The following is a 20224-nucleotide window of genomic DNA, read 5'->3' on the forward strand; positions in this document are numbered from 1 at the left end:
GGAATAAAATCTATTCCCATGTCTGTGTTTCAATGCGAAGGCCACAATTTTAGGGTGTAACACCCCTTCCTTTGCTCCCCCCACCCCACAAAAAAAACCCTGCAGCCATTACCCACTATCTGTAAAATGTGGGTAATGATACCTGTACTTTGAGATCTACTATTACATATAGGTAGGTCCACTATGCTGTTAAAAGTCTCCATGTCAAATAACCAATCTTCAGGGTTGGCCTTTGAGCCTAACGCCAAAAATTGAGCTCAACACTACAAAGTTTTGGTGGCTGAGCAACAGCACTGGAGAGGCGGTGGGAGGGAGAAATCACACTCTGAACTCAGAGAGGTATGTTGGCAAAAATCCCTATGTTGGCACAGCTTATAGCAGCAGGAATCATTTTGCTGGCATAAGTTCTGGCAGTTGGAGAGATGGTTTAACTACACCAGCCAAATAATTCCTGCTGCTGGTATACGCTGAATCTACACTAAAAGGGTTGATGACAGTATAGTTATACTGAAAACTAGTGATTGGTCAGACCTACAGCATCTTAGAAACAGCTCAAACTATGCCTCAATTATTCAAGTGGAAGAGTGGGGCAACCACCACAACAGAATGGCTGCTGCCTCCCCTGAGGGCATAATAATTAAGAATGGGGCAGCCGTAGGGCCCTACCAAATTCACAGCCATGAAAAACATCACAATGAAATCTAGATTTTTGGGTACTTTTATCCTATACTATACAGATTTCACTGAGGGAGACCAGTGCTTCTCAAATTGGGGGTCCTGACTCAAAAGGGAGTTGCAGGAGGGCCACAAGGTTATTTTAGAGGGTCATGGTCTTGCCATCCTTACTACTGTGCCGACTTCAGAGTTGGACGGCATACCATACCATGCTACCCTTACTTGTGCGCTGCTGCTGGCAATGGCTCTGCCTTCAGAGCTGCACTCCTGGCCTGCAGCTGCCACACTCCAGCTGTTCAGCTCTGAAGGCAGTGTCACTGCCAGCAGCAGCACAGGAGTATGCGCTCCCCCCTCTCAATAACCTTGTGACCTTCCGCCACTCCTTTTTGGGTCAGGACCCATATAATTACAACACTGACATTTCAGATTTAAATAGGTGAATTCATAAAAAAGACGGTTACTCACCTTTGTAACTGTTGTTCTTCGAGATGTGTTGCTCATATCCATTCCAGTTAGGTGTACGCGCCGCGCGTGCACATTCGTCGGAAAACTTTTACCCTAGCAACTCAGTGGGCCGGCAGGTCGCCCCCTAGAGTGGCGCCACCATGGCGCTTGATATATACTCCTGCCGGCCCACCCGCTCCTCAGTTCCTTCTTGCCGGCTACTCCGACAGTGGGGAAGGAGGGCGGGTGTGGAATGGATATGAGCAACACATCTCGAAGAACAACAGTTACAAAGGTGAGTAACCGTCTTTTCTTCTTCGAGTGATTGCTCATATCCATTCCAGTTAGGTGAATCCCAAGCCTTACAAAGGCGGTGGGGTCGGAGTGAAATGTGGCAGAATAAAACTGCTGAGCCAGAGGCTACAGCCTCTCTTGACTGCTGAACCAGGGCATACTGCGAAGCAAAGGTATGGACCGAGGACCAATGGAGCTTCGCGACAGATCTCGTGGGTAGAAACACGAGCCAGCAAGGCGGCAGATGAAGCCTGAGCCCTGGTAGAATGCACGGTGATGTGGCTTGGGGAAATATGAGCCAAATAATAACAAGTGGGGATGTCCGCCATCACCCCAGATGAAATCCTCTGAGAGGAAAACAATCAAGCCCTCCCTTTGGCCCGCTACCGGGGCAGAGCTGGGGCACCTTAGGAAATGATTCTGTCAGCACAATATAATGCGAGCACTCCACAGATGTCCAAGGAGTGCAACGGCTGTGCCCATTGCGTTGAGCTGTGGGTAACATGAAAGGCCAAAACACCTTAGGGAGGAAAGCCGGGTGCGGTCATAACTGCACCTTGTCTTTGTGAAACCTAGTGTACGGTGGAACCCCCGTAAGAGCTCTGATCTCAGAGACCCGTCTGGCCAAGACTAGGTTGAGGTCCCAGGTCGGGGCTGGGCGGTGCACCCGAGGGTGCAAGCGCTCCAAGCCCTTGAGGGACCTTGAACCCATAGAGCGTGAGAACACTGAACGTCCATCTTAGCCTGCTGGAAGGTAGAGATGGCTGCTGAGAGTATCCTCAGCGATGATACCGCCAGGTCCTGCTGCTGAAGGCCAGAGGCAGGCCAAATAGAGGGGATCGAGACCTCAGCAGGAGCAAGATCGAGCGTACTGCAGCTGTAAAGGAAACGCTTCCACCTGGCCCGGTACGTTGACCAGGTGGAAGGCTGCCTGTCACCCCGACTCAGGTACGCAGGAGCCACCGTGAGGCGAAGAGGCTGCAGGTCCGAGCGACGAAGCCTGTCGTTGCCCTGAGTGATGAGGTCTGGGCTGACAGGCCGAGCAACGTGGTATGCCAGTGCTGCCTGGACCACTCTGGAGTGATCATGATGATGCGTGCTCTGCCCCTGCGGAGTTTGAGCAGGACCTAATGAACCAGTGGGAACAGTGGGAAGGCATAATGCAGTTGGCCTTTCCACGGCCTCAGGAATGCGTCCAAGATCGATTCCGCGGAGAGACCTTGGAAGGAGCAGAACACCTGGCATTTCCTGCTCTCGCGGTGAGCGAACAGGTCCGTGTGAGGCAACATCTCCACTTCCGGAAAGCGGGACGCCTCACACGGGGCAGAGTGATCACTCGTAAGACAGGAAAGACCTGCTGAGTCAAAGAGTTAAGACGTTCCGAACGCCTGGGAGAAAGGACGTCGCCAGCTCCATCGAGTGGGCCATGCAAAAGACCCGGAAATGGATGGCCTCCTGACAAAAAAAGGGGGGAGGACTATGTCCCCCCTGAATACTTATGAAGCACCAGGCCGTTGTGTTGGCTGTAAACACCGAGATACAACGGCCTCGCAGCTGCCGCTGGAACCCCTGGCATGCCAGGCGGACTACTCTCATATTTGGGGCATTGATGAGGAATGCCAGCTCCGTAGAAGACCAAAGGCCTTAAGCTCGGAGTGACCATGAGCACTCGAGCAGAGAGATGATGCGTCCGCCGTCAGGGGCAGTGAGGGCTGGGGCGGATGAAACCGCATCCCTGTCCACACCAAGGAGGGAGTTAGCCACCACTCTAGGGAGCCTAAGGCGTTCGAGGGAACGGTGACTACCATGATCATTGGCTCCCTGTCCAAGTGGTACGCCGAGGTGGGCCGGACTTGGAGAGGACGGAGGCGGAGCTTGGCGTGTTTGGTTACAAACTTGCGGGCAACCATAGACCCAGGAGACTGAGACAAGAACGAGCTGAGGTCGTTGGGAAAGCCTTCAGACCTCAGATGATTGTTGCCATTGCCTAAAACCGCAGTTGTGATAAGCAGGCTCCGGCTAGGTAGGAGACCAGGATAGCCCCTAGGAAGCCCAACCTCTGCGTGGGAACCAGAGTGGATTGCTCCATAGTAAACAGCAGGCCTTGACCTGTGAATAAGACCGTGACGATGCCCACGCGCTGAGTGGTTTGTGTCTCAGAGTCTCCTCGGATAAGCGAATCGCCCAGATACGGAAAAAAAAACGCATATCCGACATCAGCGACGGTAAGCGGCGACTATGGCCGTAACCGGGAGTATTGACTGTTGGCTATAAAGCGGAGGCATCTCCCGTGCGGAGGGAAGATGGCATTGTGAAAGTACGCGTCCTTCATATCCAGGGCGGCATAGTAGCCCCCAGGAGGCAAGGGTGGAATAATGGTTCCCAGGGATACCATGCAGAACTTCAACCTTATCCTAAACTGGTTGAGTCCGTGCAGGACCAGGAAGGTCTGAGACCTGTGTTCGAGTGGGGGACTAGGGCATAACGGGAGTAAAACCCCTTGCCCCTTTCGTCCGCTGAAGGGGGACAGGGCTGGAGCAATTTAAAGGTAGTACCTATGCTCCATCGTGCGCAGGACCCAGCGATCTGAAAGTAACTGGGGCCATGCCAGGAAAAAGCGGGATCGGGATCCCGTCCTGCGAGTGGTACACCGCCCTCAGGCGAACCTTGGAAGGTCCGTCTTTGGTCCCAGTGGTAATTGCGAGGGACCTTGACTTTGGCTCTTTAGGGGTCCTGATGTTAGTCTGCGACCACCTTGGCCTTGCCGTTTTCCAGAGTTCTGCCTCTGGCTAGGCACAGAGTATGGCGGCTGGGGCTAGAAAGGCCTGTGTTTGGTCGCTGGCGTATACATGCTGAGACGCATTAGGACCCTATTATCCACCAGACTTCGCAGTCTGGGGCTGTCTCTGCCGCGAAGATGCCTTTACCAACAAAGGGTAAATCCTGAATGGCATACTGCAGCTCCGGCCGGAGGTTTAAAACCTGAAGCCATGAAATGCACCTCATGGCGACACCCAAGGCCAGAGTGCTGGCCGCAGAGTCTGCTGCGTCCAACGAGGCCTGGAGGGACGCTCTGGGAACCTTCTTTCCCCCGTCCTCCAAGACGGCAGCGGACTCCTGGTGGGAGTTTTGAGGGAGAAACTCCTTCACCCAGGTGCTATAATTATCGCAGCTAAGCCAGGCTTGTTGCTTTGCTACCCAGAGCTGCAGGGCCCCAGCAGAGTACACCTGGCGGCCAAGCAGGTTCATTCGCCAAGCCTCTTCCTGCTTCGGGGCTGGCGCCCGCTGGCCATCATATCAGGATCGTGGTCCTGAGCATAAAATCTGCGCATATGGGATGACACGGATGCGTGTCCGGACGGCCATGGAGGTACTAAAAGAAGGCACAGGCAGAGTCTCTGACTCATTCGGACCTTGCCCAACTCGGCACCGGGGACCGGCACCGGGAGGCGTATCGGTACCTGGAACGAGATCCAGACCCGCAACCAGAACGGTGTCAGGAGGTCGACCGAGATCTCGAGGCTCGGGGAAAGGCTACAGGAGCCAAGGTACCTGCCACGGTGCCAGGAGTCGGAACGGTGCCGATAGCGGGTCGGCGAACGGGATACCGACCGGTGCAGCGAGTGCGACCAGTACCGAGGAAAACAGCACCGGGACTGCCAGTGGTGTCCGTCGTGCCGACAGGAATTGGAGTGTCTGCGGGACCGTGATCATGAACGGTGCCGCTCTGCTGTGCTGACAGAGGACAGTCACCTGAAGAGACTGTATTACCCGCACCGGCGGTGCCGGGGTCAGGCAGCATTGACTCTGACATGGCACTGAGAGCCCTCGCCGTTGGTAACGTCTCCGGCGTGAAGGGAACAGCAGGCTCAACCACAGTGCATACTGGGAAGCTGTCAGGCACCGGATTCGACGGCCCTCGTGGGACCGGGATCAACAGTACCGAGGTCATCAGAGCTTCGGTAGGTGTCGGTGCCGGGCGATCCGAGTTAGATAAGCTGTCTGGCTGCGGTGCCGTCAGCACGGAAGCAGCGGGAGCAATACGCTCAACCACGGCGCGTGCCGGGGAGCCGTCGGGCACCAGATTCGATAGCCCTTGTGGGACTGGAATCGACGGTGCCGACGTTGTCGGTGCCTCAGAGGCGTCGGTGCCGGGCAATCCGACTTAGACTAGCCCTCTGGCTGCGGTGCCGTTGGCACGGAAGCAGCCGGAGCAGTAGCTCAACCACGGCGCGTGCCGGGGAGCCGTCAGGCACCGGATTCTACGGCCCTTGTGGGACCGGGATCGACGGTGCCGACGTCGTCGGTGCCGTAGCAGGTATCGGTGCCGGGCGATCCGACTTAGACGAGCTCTCTGGCTGCGGTGCTGTTGGCACGGAAGCAGCAGGAGCAGTAGCTCAACCACGGCGCGTGCCGGGGAGCCGTCAGGCACCGGATTCTACGGCCCTTGTGGGACCGGGATCGACGGTGCCGACGCCATCGGTGCCGCAGCAGGTGTCGGCGCCGGGCGATCCGACTTAGACGAGCTCTCTGGCTGCGGTGCCGCTGGCACGGAAGCAGCAGGAGCAGTAGCTCAACCACGGCGCGTGCCGGGGAGCCGTCAGGCACCGGATTCTACAGCCCTCGTGGGACCGGGATCGACGATGCCGACGTCGTCGGTGCCGGGTGAACCATCTTAGACGAGCTCTCTAGCTGCGGTGCAGGTGGCACAGAAGCAGCAGGAGCAGTAAGCTCTACCACGGCGCGAGCCGGGGAGCTGCCAGGCACCGGATTCAGTGGCCCTGGGGGACTGGAATCGACGGTGCCGATGTCATCGGTGCCTCTGCAGGTGTCGGTGCCAGGTAATGCAACTTAGGCGAGCTCTCTGGCTGCGATGCAGGTGGCACGGAAGCAGCGGGAGCAGGGGGCTCAACCACGGCGCGTGCCGGGGAGCCGCCAGGCACCAGCAGGAATCGTAGGCTTTCTCGACCTCGGAAGAAGGGAGCGGTGCCGAGTCGACATCGGTGCCGGCGACGGCCGGTGCCGAAAGGCCTCGGTAGTAGCGGCGGGGTCCGGTGCCGAGGAGGCGCTTCTGCCAACTGCTTGAACATCGCTCGGCGCCCAAGGTGGAGGGGTAAGTGAAAGTCCCGCACCTTTTTGTTCTCGGCTTAAAAGCCTTGCAAATGGGGCACTTATCTGTCCTTTAAGTGTGATTCCCTGAGGCACTTCAAACAGGAGTCATGTAGATCTCCCTTCGGCCGCGGCTTCTGGCAGGCCGGGCCCATTTTAAAACCCGGTGAGCCATGCATGGCTCCGGCACTGGGCTCATGGAAGGGCTACTTCCTGAACCCCGCTAACTAAACTAACCATGTTAGCAAAGAAAACACGTATAACTATACAAATATACATATAAAAGGGTTATAACTGCATAACTATATACGAGAAAACGAGTAGCTAGGGAAGTGGAGGTCAGCTAAGCCGCGCTCCACTGTTCCAACGACCGACACGGGCGGTAAGAAGGAACTGAGGAGCGGGTGGGCCGGCAGGAGTATATATCAAGCGCCATGGTGGCGCCACTCTAGGGGGCGACCTGCCGGCCCACTGAGTTGCTAGGGTAAAAGTTTTCCGACGAATGTGCACGCGCGGCGCGTACACCTAACTGGAATGGATATGAGCAATCACTCGAAGAAGAACTGACCATTTTAAAAATCTGTTGACTGTGAAATTGACCAAAATGGACCCTGAAGTTGGCAGGGCTCTAGGCATATCAACTCTTCCCTCCCTCTTCCAACAGCCTCTTCATAGGAGGCCTTTCCCCTGCTGATCCAGCTGAAATGAGAGGAGAATGTATAATCAAATGAAAGAGGGTTAAGTAAACCAGGTCACAGAAATAGTTTTCATAAAATCATCAACAACAAGACCTTGAAAACTTTTCAGTGAAACATCAAAAAGCTGGTTGAACCCGCCCAGCAAATTCAATTTGACTAGCTTTAACAGTAACAGGAATGTCACATTAACATTTAATTTCTGGTGTTTTATAAGTAAGATTTTGATGGACAGATTACTGAGTTCAACACCACCACAATAGCATCCAGTGCTTACTACAAGAAAAGACCTCACTATTTATAGGGAGACGAGAACATATTAAGGCCTGCACAGGGGTTCTGTGGGAAACTGTTTTCTTGACCTTTTTGCAGGATCGGAGGCTTAGCTGAGTAGAATTACTTTTGCAGCGCTGAGTGTTTTCAAGATTCCAGTCATCCATTCACAAGTGATCCCATTCTTACATGAAGTTATTCCTTGCATGTGTCCTCTGTTTAGACTGCAATGTGGTATTATTTATGAAACACTATTTTCCAACAGATATACTGTAGGTCTGTAGTGAATGCAATAATAAAAAAGTTGTAATATGAAACTGTCAGCACATCGGAATGAGTTGAGGCTGCCATAACCTTATTCTTATCCCTATTACTCTTGCCTTTACAGTATGCTTGTATTTTGACTTTACAATGTATCCATTTACATTGTCTCACTGCAAAGGTACACAATAAAATATTAATTTTAGTTGATCGGTTTCTATTAAGACAGATTTTCACAAGATAGGGATCTTAAAGATGTTCTCTCGGAGAGAAAGCACAGCGAACTACATCTATTGCGTAGTCAGTGGATGTGAAGATACACAAAACATATACAAATGTTTCATCATGAAAAACAAAGTACTAACCCAGGTTTGTGTTTATGGTATAAGTGTGTAACCGCATGAGCATTTAAAGTGAACTACAGAGTGGCATATTTCACATTGCTTACTAACAGAACATGTAAACAAAAAAGATCTCTAGTGTTTCTGGCTGATTACAAAACAAATTAGGTATCTATTTCTTTTGGAGAGGCAGAAAAAAAAAAAGTAAAGTACTCTCATCAAAGCGTTTGCCATGCCATACAATTTTTCCATCATTAAGGACCAAAGAATAATATTTTTAATAATTGGTTCTAAATATTGTCGCTTACATATTATGTATACTGTAAGCCACTCTCAATCATTTCCTATATATTCAAATGTGCTATAAAAAGTTATCTGCCCTTATGAGTAGTATGCCCAAACTTTAGTCAACAATACAAAACTTACACATACAATCAATTGTACACATTGTCCTTTGCTTGAAGGACATGCAGTAGATATTTTTCATATTACATATTCATATTTCAACCTAAATTCAAATTATAAGTATTTAATTGTAGTGATTACTGATATTTACAAATAACTGGCGCTTTCCAATATTTAATGTTTCATTTATACATGCGCTGTTTATCTGTAAATACATTGTATATCAGGAGTTATTCACTTATATACCAAGAAAGTAATTTATTTAAAAAAAATTCACAATTGAATTTTGTATTTCTCTTTCTCCTTTTTCCCTCTTTGCCCCCTACACCCTTCAACAAAATACTCCCCTGCCCCCCCAAAAATAAAGAGAGAGGTAAATACTCTCGGAAGCAAATGGTCATTTGTGCTATCTTCCAGAACTGTGAAATATATTAAAGAAACCAATGCACAGCATCTAGCAGGATACAGTTCACAGGTTGGGAAATATTCAAGAAAGGAAGTACATTTACTGGACAATGCCTAAAGGCGATACAATTAAGTCTGCATAGATAGCTCCAAAACACATAGATTAATTAAAAAAAAAAAAAGGAAAGAACTCTCTTGATATTTAGTTTGTCAGAAACCAAAACTGTGAGGTTCTCATCAACCTTAAAAAGGGATTCTGGTTCCATTCATTTGCCTCTCCCCTTCTCTTTTAAGAGTTTACTAAATGGAGATAGTGACTTTTACCTCACAAAGCTTTGGAAAACCGTCTTTGTGATGGGCTGAGAAATAAGGCTGAAATGCAAGATAAACCAATGGCACATGTTTCATGTAGTGTTATTTCCATTTATTTGCGATTTAGGATTTGAATCCTAAGTTTGTATATATGAAAAAAACTAGTTAATAATTGTGCTCTATTGAAAAACTATTAGTAACTGGACACAATTCATACACAGTAATACGTTTTGACTATTGGTATAAGCCTCTTGTACAGTATTTCCTGGATTCTCACATTCTAGAAGTCATCATAATATAAAATATAAAGAAAACTGTCTCCCAATTTATCTTAATTACCTTATGGTAATCTTGCTTAGTTTTAGGGAAAGACCTCAGAAGGTTCATCTAACCTGTATCAGAATTAAAAATCCAAAGTGAAATTAGTTTTGACCAACCACACAATTCCTACACTTCATTTTAGTGGAAATCATCTTTTCTTTAGGTCAAAAGCTTATGTGACTGGGTATTTTCTTCCTTGGCAAAAGAACCTGAAGTTCAACACCTTCATTTGCCATTTGAGACTTTACATAGCAAGTTACATGGTGAAGAGGTGTCCAGTAAAGGGTTTTACAACAGCGTATGTTACAGACTGCTATCCTCATTGTTTTTTGGTAATTTGTAATAGTGTTGTTTCAACTTAGATATTTGGATTCAGACTTAATGCACTTAAGCACATAGGCATCATGGGTCATCATTAGCTAGATATTCATATGTAGCTATGCATGAAAAAACTGAACTACAGAATGCTGCTTTATAGCTTCAGTTTAAACAAATGGAAATAAGCGTTCATTTCTGCTGTTAAGCAAGAGAATTTTGGAATTTTCAAACAGCAGCAATTTTAAAAAAGATTTTCCATTAACAGTTTAAGATTTAAAAATTACTGTTGTGGAACTCCAGTGACAAAGGAAGAAAAACACAACTTTGTTAGATACTTTTATTTTATGCTGGTTACACACAAATGAAGAATTACATTTTTCTAAATTCAATAGTTGCTATGCTAGACTTGATCGTTTTATTTTATATTACAACATGCAGTACTAGAATGATTCCTTGTTTTAAATATTTTCTCAAATTATCCATTTTTGATCAGTAAAAACTTAAATGAATGAAAACAGATTAGAAATAATGCACATTACTTGAATTGACAAAAAAGATCTGATGAAGCAATGCCAGTAGGTCTCTGCTCCACAGCATACAGAGCAAGAAACAGATTGGTACATGGCAGAAGTACCAAGTTCACATTCAGTTTAGCTACAAAAATAAGTATTTTACTGACCATAAGTTTGAATGATTAAGTTTTACAGTATATTATACCATGGTGTTAGTGTCACTATGGTTCAGGATCAGTCAACATTTCTAAATTACAGCCAGCTATTTTTAAAGGTGTTTATAACTTGGTTGTATACAGTATCAGGGGGTAGCTGTGTTAGTCTGTATCCACAAAAACAACAAGGAGTCCGGTGGCACCTTAAAGGCTAACAGATTTATTTGGGCATGAGCTTTCGTGGGTAAAAAACCTCACTTCAGATGCAATGAGGTTTTTTACCCACGAAAGCTCGTGCTCAAATAAATCTGTTAGTCTTTAAGGTGCCATCGGACTCTGTTGTTTTTTGGGCTGTACACAGGTTACTTGGTGCTGAAGTCCAACATATATAATAAAATATTAGATCAACAGTTCTCTCTTCCCTTTTCCCCCCCCTCCCAAATTAAATATAAGTCATACACAAGTCATTTTTAATATGTTCAGAGGAAAATTCAAGAAATGTTACCAATGACTTTCTCACTTCATTCTTAAGTTGTCCAATCTGACGAAAAACATCGAAAAAAGAGTTTGAGATCAAACAAGAAGGACTGAATAGAAATTTAAAATCTAAAATGTTCTTGTTTCCATGGGCAAAACCAGCCCATAAGATATAATTTCCCTACTTTATTCTTAAAAGTATATATGTCACTAGAATTACATCAGTTAGTGCAGAAATAGCATTTTAAACATGCATCTATTTGCAAAATTCATAATTAGCATAATATATATCTGTGTACATCTGTGATTTCTCTTTTTAAATATTTTAATATTAAGTTAAAAATAAACTAGCAATGAGAAATGTATATTATGTTCATGTTAACAGTGCAATTCACTAAACTTTTTAAACTTAGCCATGATAGAATGGAAAGTGTTCAAGCATCATTTCTCCGAGATTTCTTACATTTAGAGATTGTTATTGCAGCTACTATAATCCCAATCTAATTAGAACAATAATAGCTCTTCAAACTTCTTTCCAATTTCAAGACAGCCTTATTAAATAAATCCCCCTCCCCAAAGTTATCCCACTCTACACTTTCCAATTCTACCCACAGTAATGAAGAGCTAAACTAGAAACAAACCCATAATTTAATAACTTCTTACGTTCCTTATGTATCATTAAATATTTCAATAATAAAACTGAATTTCCTCAAATGCACACAAACATGTAAAATAGCATGCTGATTTATGATTGCATATAAACGTTTTTACTTGGCTCTTGCTGACTTTTCAACAAATACAATTAGTCAAAAACTGTACTCAAGAATGAAAATAATCTGCATCCTAATTTTGAAATCCTGATTACAAAAGGTATAAAGAATGAGATATGCTTTACGTAACAGAACAATGAATCATTTTCTTTTCAATGTATGTTTTTGTCTCATCTCTTATGCAATCTGTCAGGCTAGATGACAAAGTTTCCTAAAGAATCCATTTCAAACAGCTCACAACCTGAGCACAAAAGAAAATCTGAACGAGACAAATTTCCTTTAAGCATCACTTCCAATTATTTGAACCCATATTAAGGAAAATCAATTATACAAAAATTTAAAAACACCACACTAATAATACAGTGACCTATAACCAATTACTAAACTATTCAACTAAAAACTCTATTATCGGGAAAGCATGATATTGACCCATGTATCCGAACTAGCACGTCACACAAATAAAAAACAGTGGTTAGATTAAAAAAGTGAATATGACCAGGTGATCTGAGTAGTGCAACTATAACCAATGAAGTACCATAAATTTAAGTGATAATCTGAATAAAATTAAAAACTCTGGCTTCTAAAAAATAAATCTCTGAAATCCATCACAAATAAAACTGCATTGGACTTTTATCTTTAATCTGCTTGCCTAAATGCTTCTCTCAGCAGTTCGTTCTTAAATACAACTCTACCCCAATATAACACTGTCCTTGGGAGCCAAAAAATATCTTACCGTGTTATAGGTGAAAACGCATTATATCGAACTTGTTTTGATATGCTGGAGCACGCAGCCCCGTCCCCTTGAAGTGCTGCTTTACCACGTTATATCCGAATTCGTGTTATATCGGGTCGCGTTATATCGGAGTAGAAGTGTATACCTATAACTGTATTTTCTCATGAAGTAAGCAGATATGTGCCAACACCACATTTTAAATGTGTTGGGTAAATTTTAAAACATGAATGTAAAATATATATGAACTACAGAACAATAAGAAGTATGGCAGGTTTGTATTTTCAATCTATATTGTCAGTCCGTTTCTTCTACAATGTAATACTGTATTTCCTTCTGTGATTTTGAGGGCATTACTGGCCAGTCTAGCTGTTGTCTATTCATTACTTTAGGGACCGACAGAAGATTCAAATGGATACATTTCCCACCCCATCCACGTACCCAAAGATTTGAAAAGGTTGGGCTGAGATCAGGTAAAGGTATTTGTGTGTCTATATATTACAGAACAAATGCTTTTATGGAAGTAACATTCAAGGGAAGAAAAGAAACAGGCAGCTGTCAGTACCCTTGCTCTTATTAGCATTACCTCCGAAGACTTTGGAATCAGACTGCTCCCTTTCTGCAACTGGGGAGGAACCCTGACCCTCCTGAAGTCAAAAGGAGTTTTTCAATTGACTTCAGTAGAAACAGAATTTCATCCCCCAGGGAAGACGACTACTCGAAGCAAGGGCTGAAATAAATTTACTATTCTTTCAAATTCATCATTAAGTTAGTGGGCTCCTGGATCCTTTGACCTCACCTGATATATGTACAGGGCATTGCATGATAAAGTGTTTCTTCTGGTTTCCTACTGGTGGAACAAATTTATTGACAGATGTACGTTATTTTAAACCAAATTAAATTCAAGAAATACAATTTGGCCATATGGTCCATAGCACAAAAAATAACCTATAAAAGTATCTTACACAGGATACATCCACGTCATTGTTCAGAATTACAGTCCTCAAATTCCATTTAAAGTCTGTGAAGATATTAATTTACTACAATTATCTGTAAAGAGTGAAAACTTAATTTTTTTAATGGAGTGTTCAGTTGAACATGGAAGAGAAGAAATTGTTAGGAAAAACTACACAGTTCATCACAAAGGGACAAAACACTAATGAAAGTGCAATCTATGAAATGCACGACTGCAGCAGAGAACACATCATACTACCTATACCTGTACAATCTATTCTCCTCCATGATGAGTGTGCACACACCTACAGACTAACAGAAAATATGGAAAAAGAGAACTCCATGAGTTCTAACTCAGATTTTTAGAACCACTTGGCATTCATATTCTAATTTTGAACCAGACAATTCTTCTAACATCTTGTTATACAGGATATAGTTTAATTTAGTATGTGTACAATTCAAAAGCTATTTTAAATGCATTTGCGTACATTTTCCAAGTTGCTGCTTTATAAGCTTTTCTGTAACAAGTGTAATGGCTTGATTTTCAGAAGTGCTGAGCAGCACTCTTAAATACCTCTTCTGTGAATGGGAGATACAGATACTAAGCACCTTTGGAAAAAATCAGACCATAGTTATTTAAGTGACTGTGCGAAACATTTTCACTACAGTATGAGCAAACTGTTCATTTGTACCTTCTGAATACAAGTACATAGCAAATTTTACCAAGTAATCAAAGCCAACTTTTACAAGTCATAAAGAACTTCAAGGATAACAGCAATTGACCAGGCTTGTGATTCACAGCTGAATGGACAATATTGCCCATTTTCATTTGTCAGCTCTGGAAGCCCCTTCCAGGATGACCTGGCCAAACAAACAAAAATAAATAAATAAATAAATACATCCCAGTGTAAAATATGATTAATGCTATATTTCGTAACAAAATTAAAAGAACATTTCTCTTGCATGATTATACTTCTAACATGTTTTAAAAGTATGAGTCAATTAAGCCAAGTATACAAAAGAAGAAATGCTAAACATAATGAAATAAAAATAAAAGAGCATTAACATATGACAAGGTACATTGTAATACTAAAACGTGCATGTTGCAGGAGCTTCCTGAGACTCCAGGTGGGGTAGCCTTCAATAACCTGAGAGGTACAGGTTATCTTTGCAGTGCAACTGAAATAATGCAATCAGCATGATTTTGTGCATGCACATAAGGTTCTTACTAGCCTGACTGGTTTTTTTTTTAATCCATGCTATCTATGAAAGTGTATTTCAAGCTGTTATAAGATTTCCAAATTAAATGGTAAGTCTAGTTGTTTTAAATAAACTTCTATTTTTCACTTCTCACTTCAGTTTTTCATTAACTGAATGAAACAAAGTATCTGGGAAGACAAGGACAATGTTGAGAGCTGCTTTTAAACATTAACGATAACACAGGAAAATAAAAATGACAGATTGCCCATCAGAGACCTCCCAAGGCCACAAGTTTCGGCACTACAAATTCTACTTTTTGTTTGGTCATAGTATTTCGAGGTTGAGGATGGTGCTGGTCCTTTTGGCTTTTAATCTGCACTGGACACCAGCTGTAAACTATGATGAATTAACCATTTCTACAAATTCCTAATATTAGATTTTTTAGGTGCTATTTCTATGTAACCTAACTGCCATCATGATGCTATGAAACAAACCTGCTAGGCCTCAGCTAATTTGGCCTCAATGTGAAAAATTGCTTAGGCAATTGGTCAGATCCACAGGATCCTCAAACAAACACAGTTCTCATACTACTATATGCTTCTAAATAACTACAGGAAAGAAGAGTGGGTTCAACTAAAATGGAGTAAGAGGCTTGAGATACTCCATGCAAGGGTTAAATTGATAATGGTGGGGAGCAAGGCGTCAGTTAACTCCCATCTCCCTCTGACTGGCCAATGGGTGGCAGAGCACACATAGGGAGGCAGAACACTCTCCTCCTTTTATTCTAAAACTGTCCAGAATGTTGCAGGTCCAATCAAGTCTCCCACCCATTTAACTGGGTGGGTGGTATATTGAAGGATCCCTGTTTATCTAGAAATGCTTTGAGAGGGATGAAAATGGGAATTATTCAGGATTATAGGGGAGAAGAACAAGTGAATAGAGAAAAAATATTGCAGAAAGAACAGGGAAGGACTAAAAAGTGGACAACAGGAAAGGACAAAAGAGTGGACAAGAGAACAAAAGGCTGGGGGAAGATTAGGGAAGGCCATGTGCACTGTAGGAGATTAAATGCTTCTGTTTTCTTAATGAAGTAATATTTCCATTGTGCATTGAAGTGATGCCTTTCTGAAATGCAGTTCTATAGTAATGATTAATTGGCACATTCATGTGCCCTACCCAATCAACTTCAGAAGTTATGTAATCCCATTTTATACAGTTATTTCCTTACATTATTTAACCTGTTGCGATCAGCCCTCAGACTGTTGAAAAAATATAGATCTTGAGCAGTTTTGAAAGTACACATCCATATTTTTTCTTCTGCATCACATTTTTTGTTAGTCGTCTAGCAATTTAGACCTCAAATTCTGTTTTCTCTTGAATAAATAGAAAATATTTATTTTCTCCATGACTGATTTTAAAATTGCTCACTCGCTTTGTGATAGGACATTTATTTAATATTTCAGATAAAAAAAGCAGTAATGTTTAGCCTATTTTGAAGGTTGATGTAGGACTTAAATGGCACTCTGTATGGTGGCGACTTTTACACTCAGAAAACACCAAATCACTGGTGCTTATTTTGTAGGTCTTAAATGCTCAAAAACACTTTTTGAAGAAAATGTGTGTGTATCTTTTATTTGCAACTGGACATTGGACACCACTAGTTTGGATTAATATTTTAACTGTATGATGACCTACCTCTCAAGATGAACATAATGGCGAGAGAGAACATTCTTAATCAAAACCACTGTCTTTGCATACATCTCTGGACCAATTAATCTGGAAAAGTACAACTTTGCACGAAGGAAATATCCAATAGGCCAGAGCCATTCCTAAACAAAAAGATATAAGAGATAATATATTAGCTATGAATTTGAGATATGAACAGACTTTAATTTAATATGAAACTCAGGAATTTTAGAGCTTACGGGTCCTTGATGGTAATTAAAACCTTTGGCAACATTGTAGTTGTCACTGTCCAGGGCATTATCATATACTCCACAGTAAACCATATCACTGTAAGAAAGTAAAGGATTTAGACAAAGCAACAAGTTAAATAAAATTTATGCAATGCATTAGAGAAATAACTCAAAAAAAATGGTTACTCACCTTTGTAACTATTGTTCTTCGAGATGTGTTACTCATATCCATTCCAATTAAGTGTGCATGCACTGCGTGCACGATTGTCGGAAGATTTTTACTCTAGCAACACTTGGTGGCTTGGCAGAGGTGCCCCCTGGAGTGGCACCCTTATGGCGCCAGATATATGCCTCTACCGACTCAGAGCCCCCTCAGTTCTTTCTTGCCGGCTACTCCGACAGAGGGGAAGGAGGGAGGGTTTGAAATGGATATGAGCAACACATCTCGAAGAACAGCAGTTACAAAGGTGAGTAACCATCTTTTCTTCTTCGAGTGCTTGCTCATATTGATTCCAATTAGGTGACTCCGAAGCCTTACCAAGGTAGTGGGGTGGGAGAGAGATGTCGCACAGTGAAGGACCGCTGAACCAAATGCAGCATCACCCCTGGACTGTTGCGCTATCACATAGTGGGAGACAAAGGTTATGTACTGATGACCAAGTTGCTGCCCTACAGATCTCCTGTATGGGCACATGAGCCAGGAAGGCGGAGGATAAAGCCTGAGCCCAAGTTGAGTGGGCAGTAAAGTGTGTAGTTGGGGCATCAGCCAAGCCATAGAATGCTTGGATACATTATGTAATCCAGGATGAGATATGCTGCGTGGAGACCAGGAGACCCTTCATCCGGTCTGCCACCACCACAAACAGCTGGGACGTCTTTCTGAAAGGTTTTGTTCGATCGATGTAAAAGGTGAGGGCCCTGCGAACGTCCAGGTAGTGCAGCTGTTATTTTATCCAAAGCCACACGTTTCTTCTCGGGAAGACTGGAAGGAAAATATCTTAGCTGACATGGAAGGCAGACACTACCTGAGGAAGGAAGGCGAGGCAGACGGTATCCACTTTCCACCGTATGTAGGACCCAGCGGTCTGTTGTTATGTGGGACCACACAGGGAGGAAATAGGAGAGGCAGTTGGAGAAAGGTGGAAAAGGATCCTGTGAGGAGACTGGTGCTCCGCCCTCAGGCGCACCTTCAAAAGTTTTGCTTGGGCCCTGTAGATGGTTTTTGGGGGCCCTGATTCTGGCTCATCTGAGGGCAGATCTCCTCCTACCATCCCATCCACATCTTTTGGAGAAGTCCTGTCTGGGTGAAGGGTTAGAATAGGTGCACCGAAGTTGGGGCCAGAAGGGACTACGCTGCGTCACCGAGGTATGCATGCCCAGTGAGCACGATGGCCCGGTTATCCTTTAGACTCTGAAGTCTAGAGTCAGTCCTGTCCAAGAATAACCCTTGGCCACCGAAGGGCAGGTCCTGAATCGTTTGCTGCAGCTCTGGTGGAAGACCGGACACCAGCAGCCATGAGATGCGGCGCATAGCTACACCAGAAGCTAGAGTCCTTGCCACTGACTCTGCGGCATCTATTGAAGCCTGCAAGGAAGTCCTGGATACTTTCTTGCCCTCCTCTAGCAAAGCCCCGAACTCCTACCTGGACTCCTGAGGAACCAGATCCTTGAACTTCCTCGTGGAGTTCCAGGGGTTGTAATAATAACAGCTCAATAGAACCTGCTGGTTAGCCACCCAAAGCTGTAGACTGCCAGTGGAGTATACCTTGCGGCCAAATTAAATCCAGGCACCTAGCATCCTTGGATTAAGGGGTAGGTGCTTGTTGACCGTGCCTTTCCTTTCATTAACGGACTGTGCAACCAGAGAACATGGTTGGGGGTGAATGTACAAGTATTCATAGTCTTTGGAGGGAACTAAGTATTTCCTCTCAACCCCCTTGGCAGTGGGAGGGATAGACACCAGCGACAGCCAGATCGTATCAGCATTAGCCTCAATGGTCCAGATGAATGGCAAGGCTATGTGTGTGGGGGCGTCGGCAGACAAGATGTTCACCACTGGATCTTCTAGCTCCACCACCTCCTCCACCTGGAGGTTCATGTTTTGTGCTACCCTACGCAGCAAGTCTTGGTGTGCACGGAGGTCTATAGATGGTGGGCCAGAGGAGGTCATGCCTGCAACTGCCTCATCAGGCAACGAAGAGGATGATAGTCCCAGGACTAATGGTTCCTGGAGTAAGTCTTCCTGGGGCAGGTCTGCCTGTTCCAGGTTTTCCATACTAGCAGCATGTGCCTGAATTGGTTGCAGGGCAGCAGACTACACATCCCCGGGGGGTGGCTAACTGTGGCCTCTGGGACTTGGGGTTCAGAATGAGCCGAACGAGAAGCCCTGGAGGGGATGCCTTAGGCTTGGTGGTATGCCCAAAGGGTCCAGAAGGACCACTGCAGTGGTCCCTGAGCAGGATTCTGTCCCTCGTCCTGCCATTGACCATCTCTGTCCATGTGCTGGTCATGGGCGGGGTAGCCACTCTCTGCCTCGGATGACCTCAAGTTAGGGTGGGAAGGCCAAAGTGGTGCCGACCAGTTATGCTGTGTTGCACTATCCCACATCGATGGACTGCATTGTAAGGATGGAGATAGGCGGCAAGACCTGGATCAGTACCGACGATCATAGCAGTACTGGGAGGGAGATCTGGACACTGATGAAGATCTGTGGGTGGAACGATGCTGGTACCTACTCCACGGAGATCGGTGCCAACCGTACTGGAAAGGAGATCTTCTCGACGTGGAACAGTACCACGAGTACAACCAGCCCTGAGATGATGATCGGTGCCGGGACTGTGAGTGGTGCGGTGCATGGGACCAGCGTCTAGAGCAGGACCGAGACATCTCGGTCTGCGATGGGGGATGCATAATAGCGGGCTTCCGTATCGATGGGACAGACTGCACCGGTGGCGCTGGAGGCTGCAACGGCCCCAACTCGGTAAGGGCAATTAAGTCGTGGGCCATAGAGAAGGTCTCTGGGGTAGATCACAGACCAACCTCAATCGCGGTGCGCACCAGGGAGCTCATATGCACCGGACTCAACGGCACTGGAATTGATGGTGCCGGAGTTGGAGACTTCGTGGGGTGGTCCGGTACAGGACGTTGCTCCAAGGGGGACACAGACGGTGCCTGTGACTGAACAGAAGCAGCAGGTTGCTTGTGCTGCTTCTTAGGCCCCGGAGATAGTGAGTGGTGCCGGAGACGTCTGGTGCTGGGTCTTCCAGTGTCGGAGGTGTGCTTCAGGCCGACGGCGCCGGGTCTCTGCTCGGGCCCCGAGGGCACCAGGCTAAATGCCGCTTCCATGGAGGAGCTGCCTCAAATGAAAGTCCCGCTCCTTTTTTGTCCACAGCTTGAATGCCTTACACATGCGGCAATTATCTGTTTGATGGGATTCCCTCAGGCACTTCAGGCAGGAGTCATGGGGGTCTCCCATAGGCATCAGCTTAAGACAGGTCAAGCAGGGCTTGAAACCTGGAGACCTAGGCATGAGCTCAGGTACCGGGAAAGAGGGAGGGGAGGAACTGCCTTTCCTCCCAACAACTACATACACTATCTACACAATTTAGTATTAACTATGATAGACAGGATGCTTTAAAGTGGATCCGAAGGCCCACA

The 20224-nt window shown here is 45.3% G+C and overlaps 1 protein-coding gene across 3 annotated transcripts in view; it reads right to left on the minus strand.

The window, feature by feature from the left end:
* Positions 1-13543: 13543 nt before the first annotated feature.
* The window catches only part of AGL (amylo-alpha-1, 6-glucosidase, 4-alpha-glucanotransferase), a 65234-nt gene continuing 58553 nt past the window's right edge, over positions 13544-20224 (minus strand). For all 3 annotated transcript variants that reach the window (XM_030571801.1, XM_030571803.1, XM_030571802.1), the window contains exons 32-34: positions 16577-16664; positions 16347-16480; positions 13544-14312 (exon numbers count right to left, since the gene is read on the minus strand). In XM_030571801.1, the coding sequence (XP_030427661.1) occupies positions 14195-14312; positions 16347-16480; positions 16577-16664 (340 nt within the window). In that variant the 3' untranslated portion in view covers positions 13544-14194. The remainder of the gene's footprint in view (positions 14313-16346; positions 16481-16576; positions 16665-20224) is intronic.

This window comes from Gopherus evgoodei, chromosome 8 (genome assembly GCF_007399415.2).
Source record: "Gopherus evgoodei ecotype Sinaloan lineage chromosome 8, rGopEvg1_v1.p, whole genome shotgun sequence".
In the NCBI taxonomy this organism is placed as follows: Eukaryota; Metazoa; Chordata; order Testudines; family Testudinidae; genus Gopherus; species Gopherus evgoodei.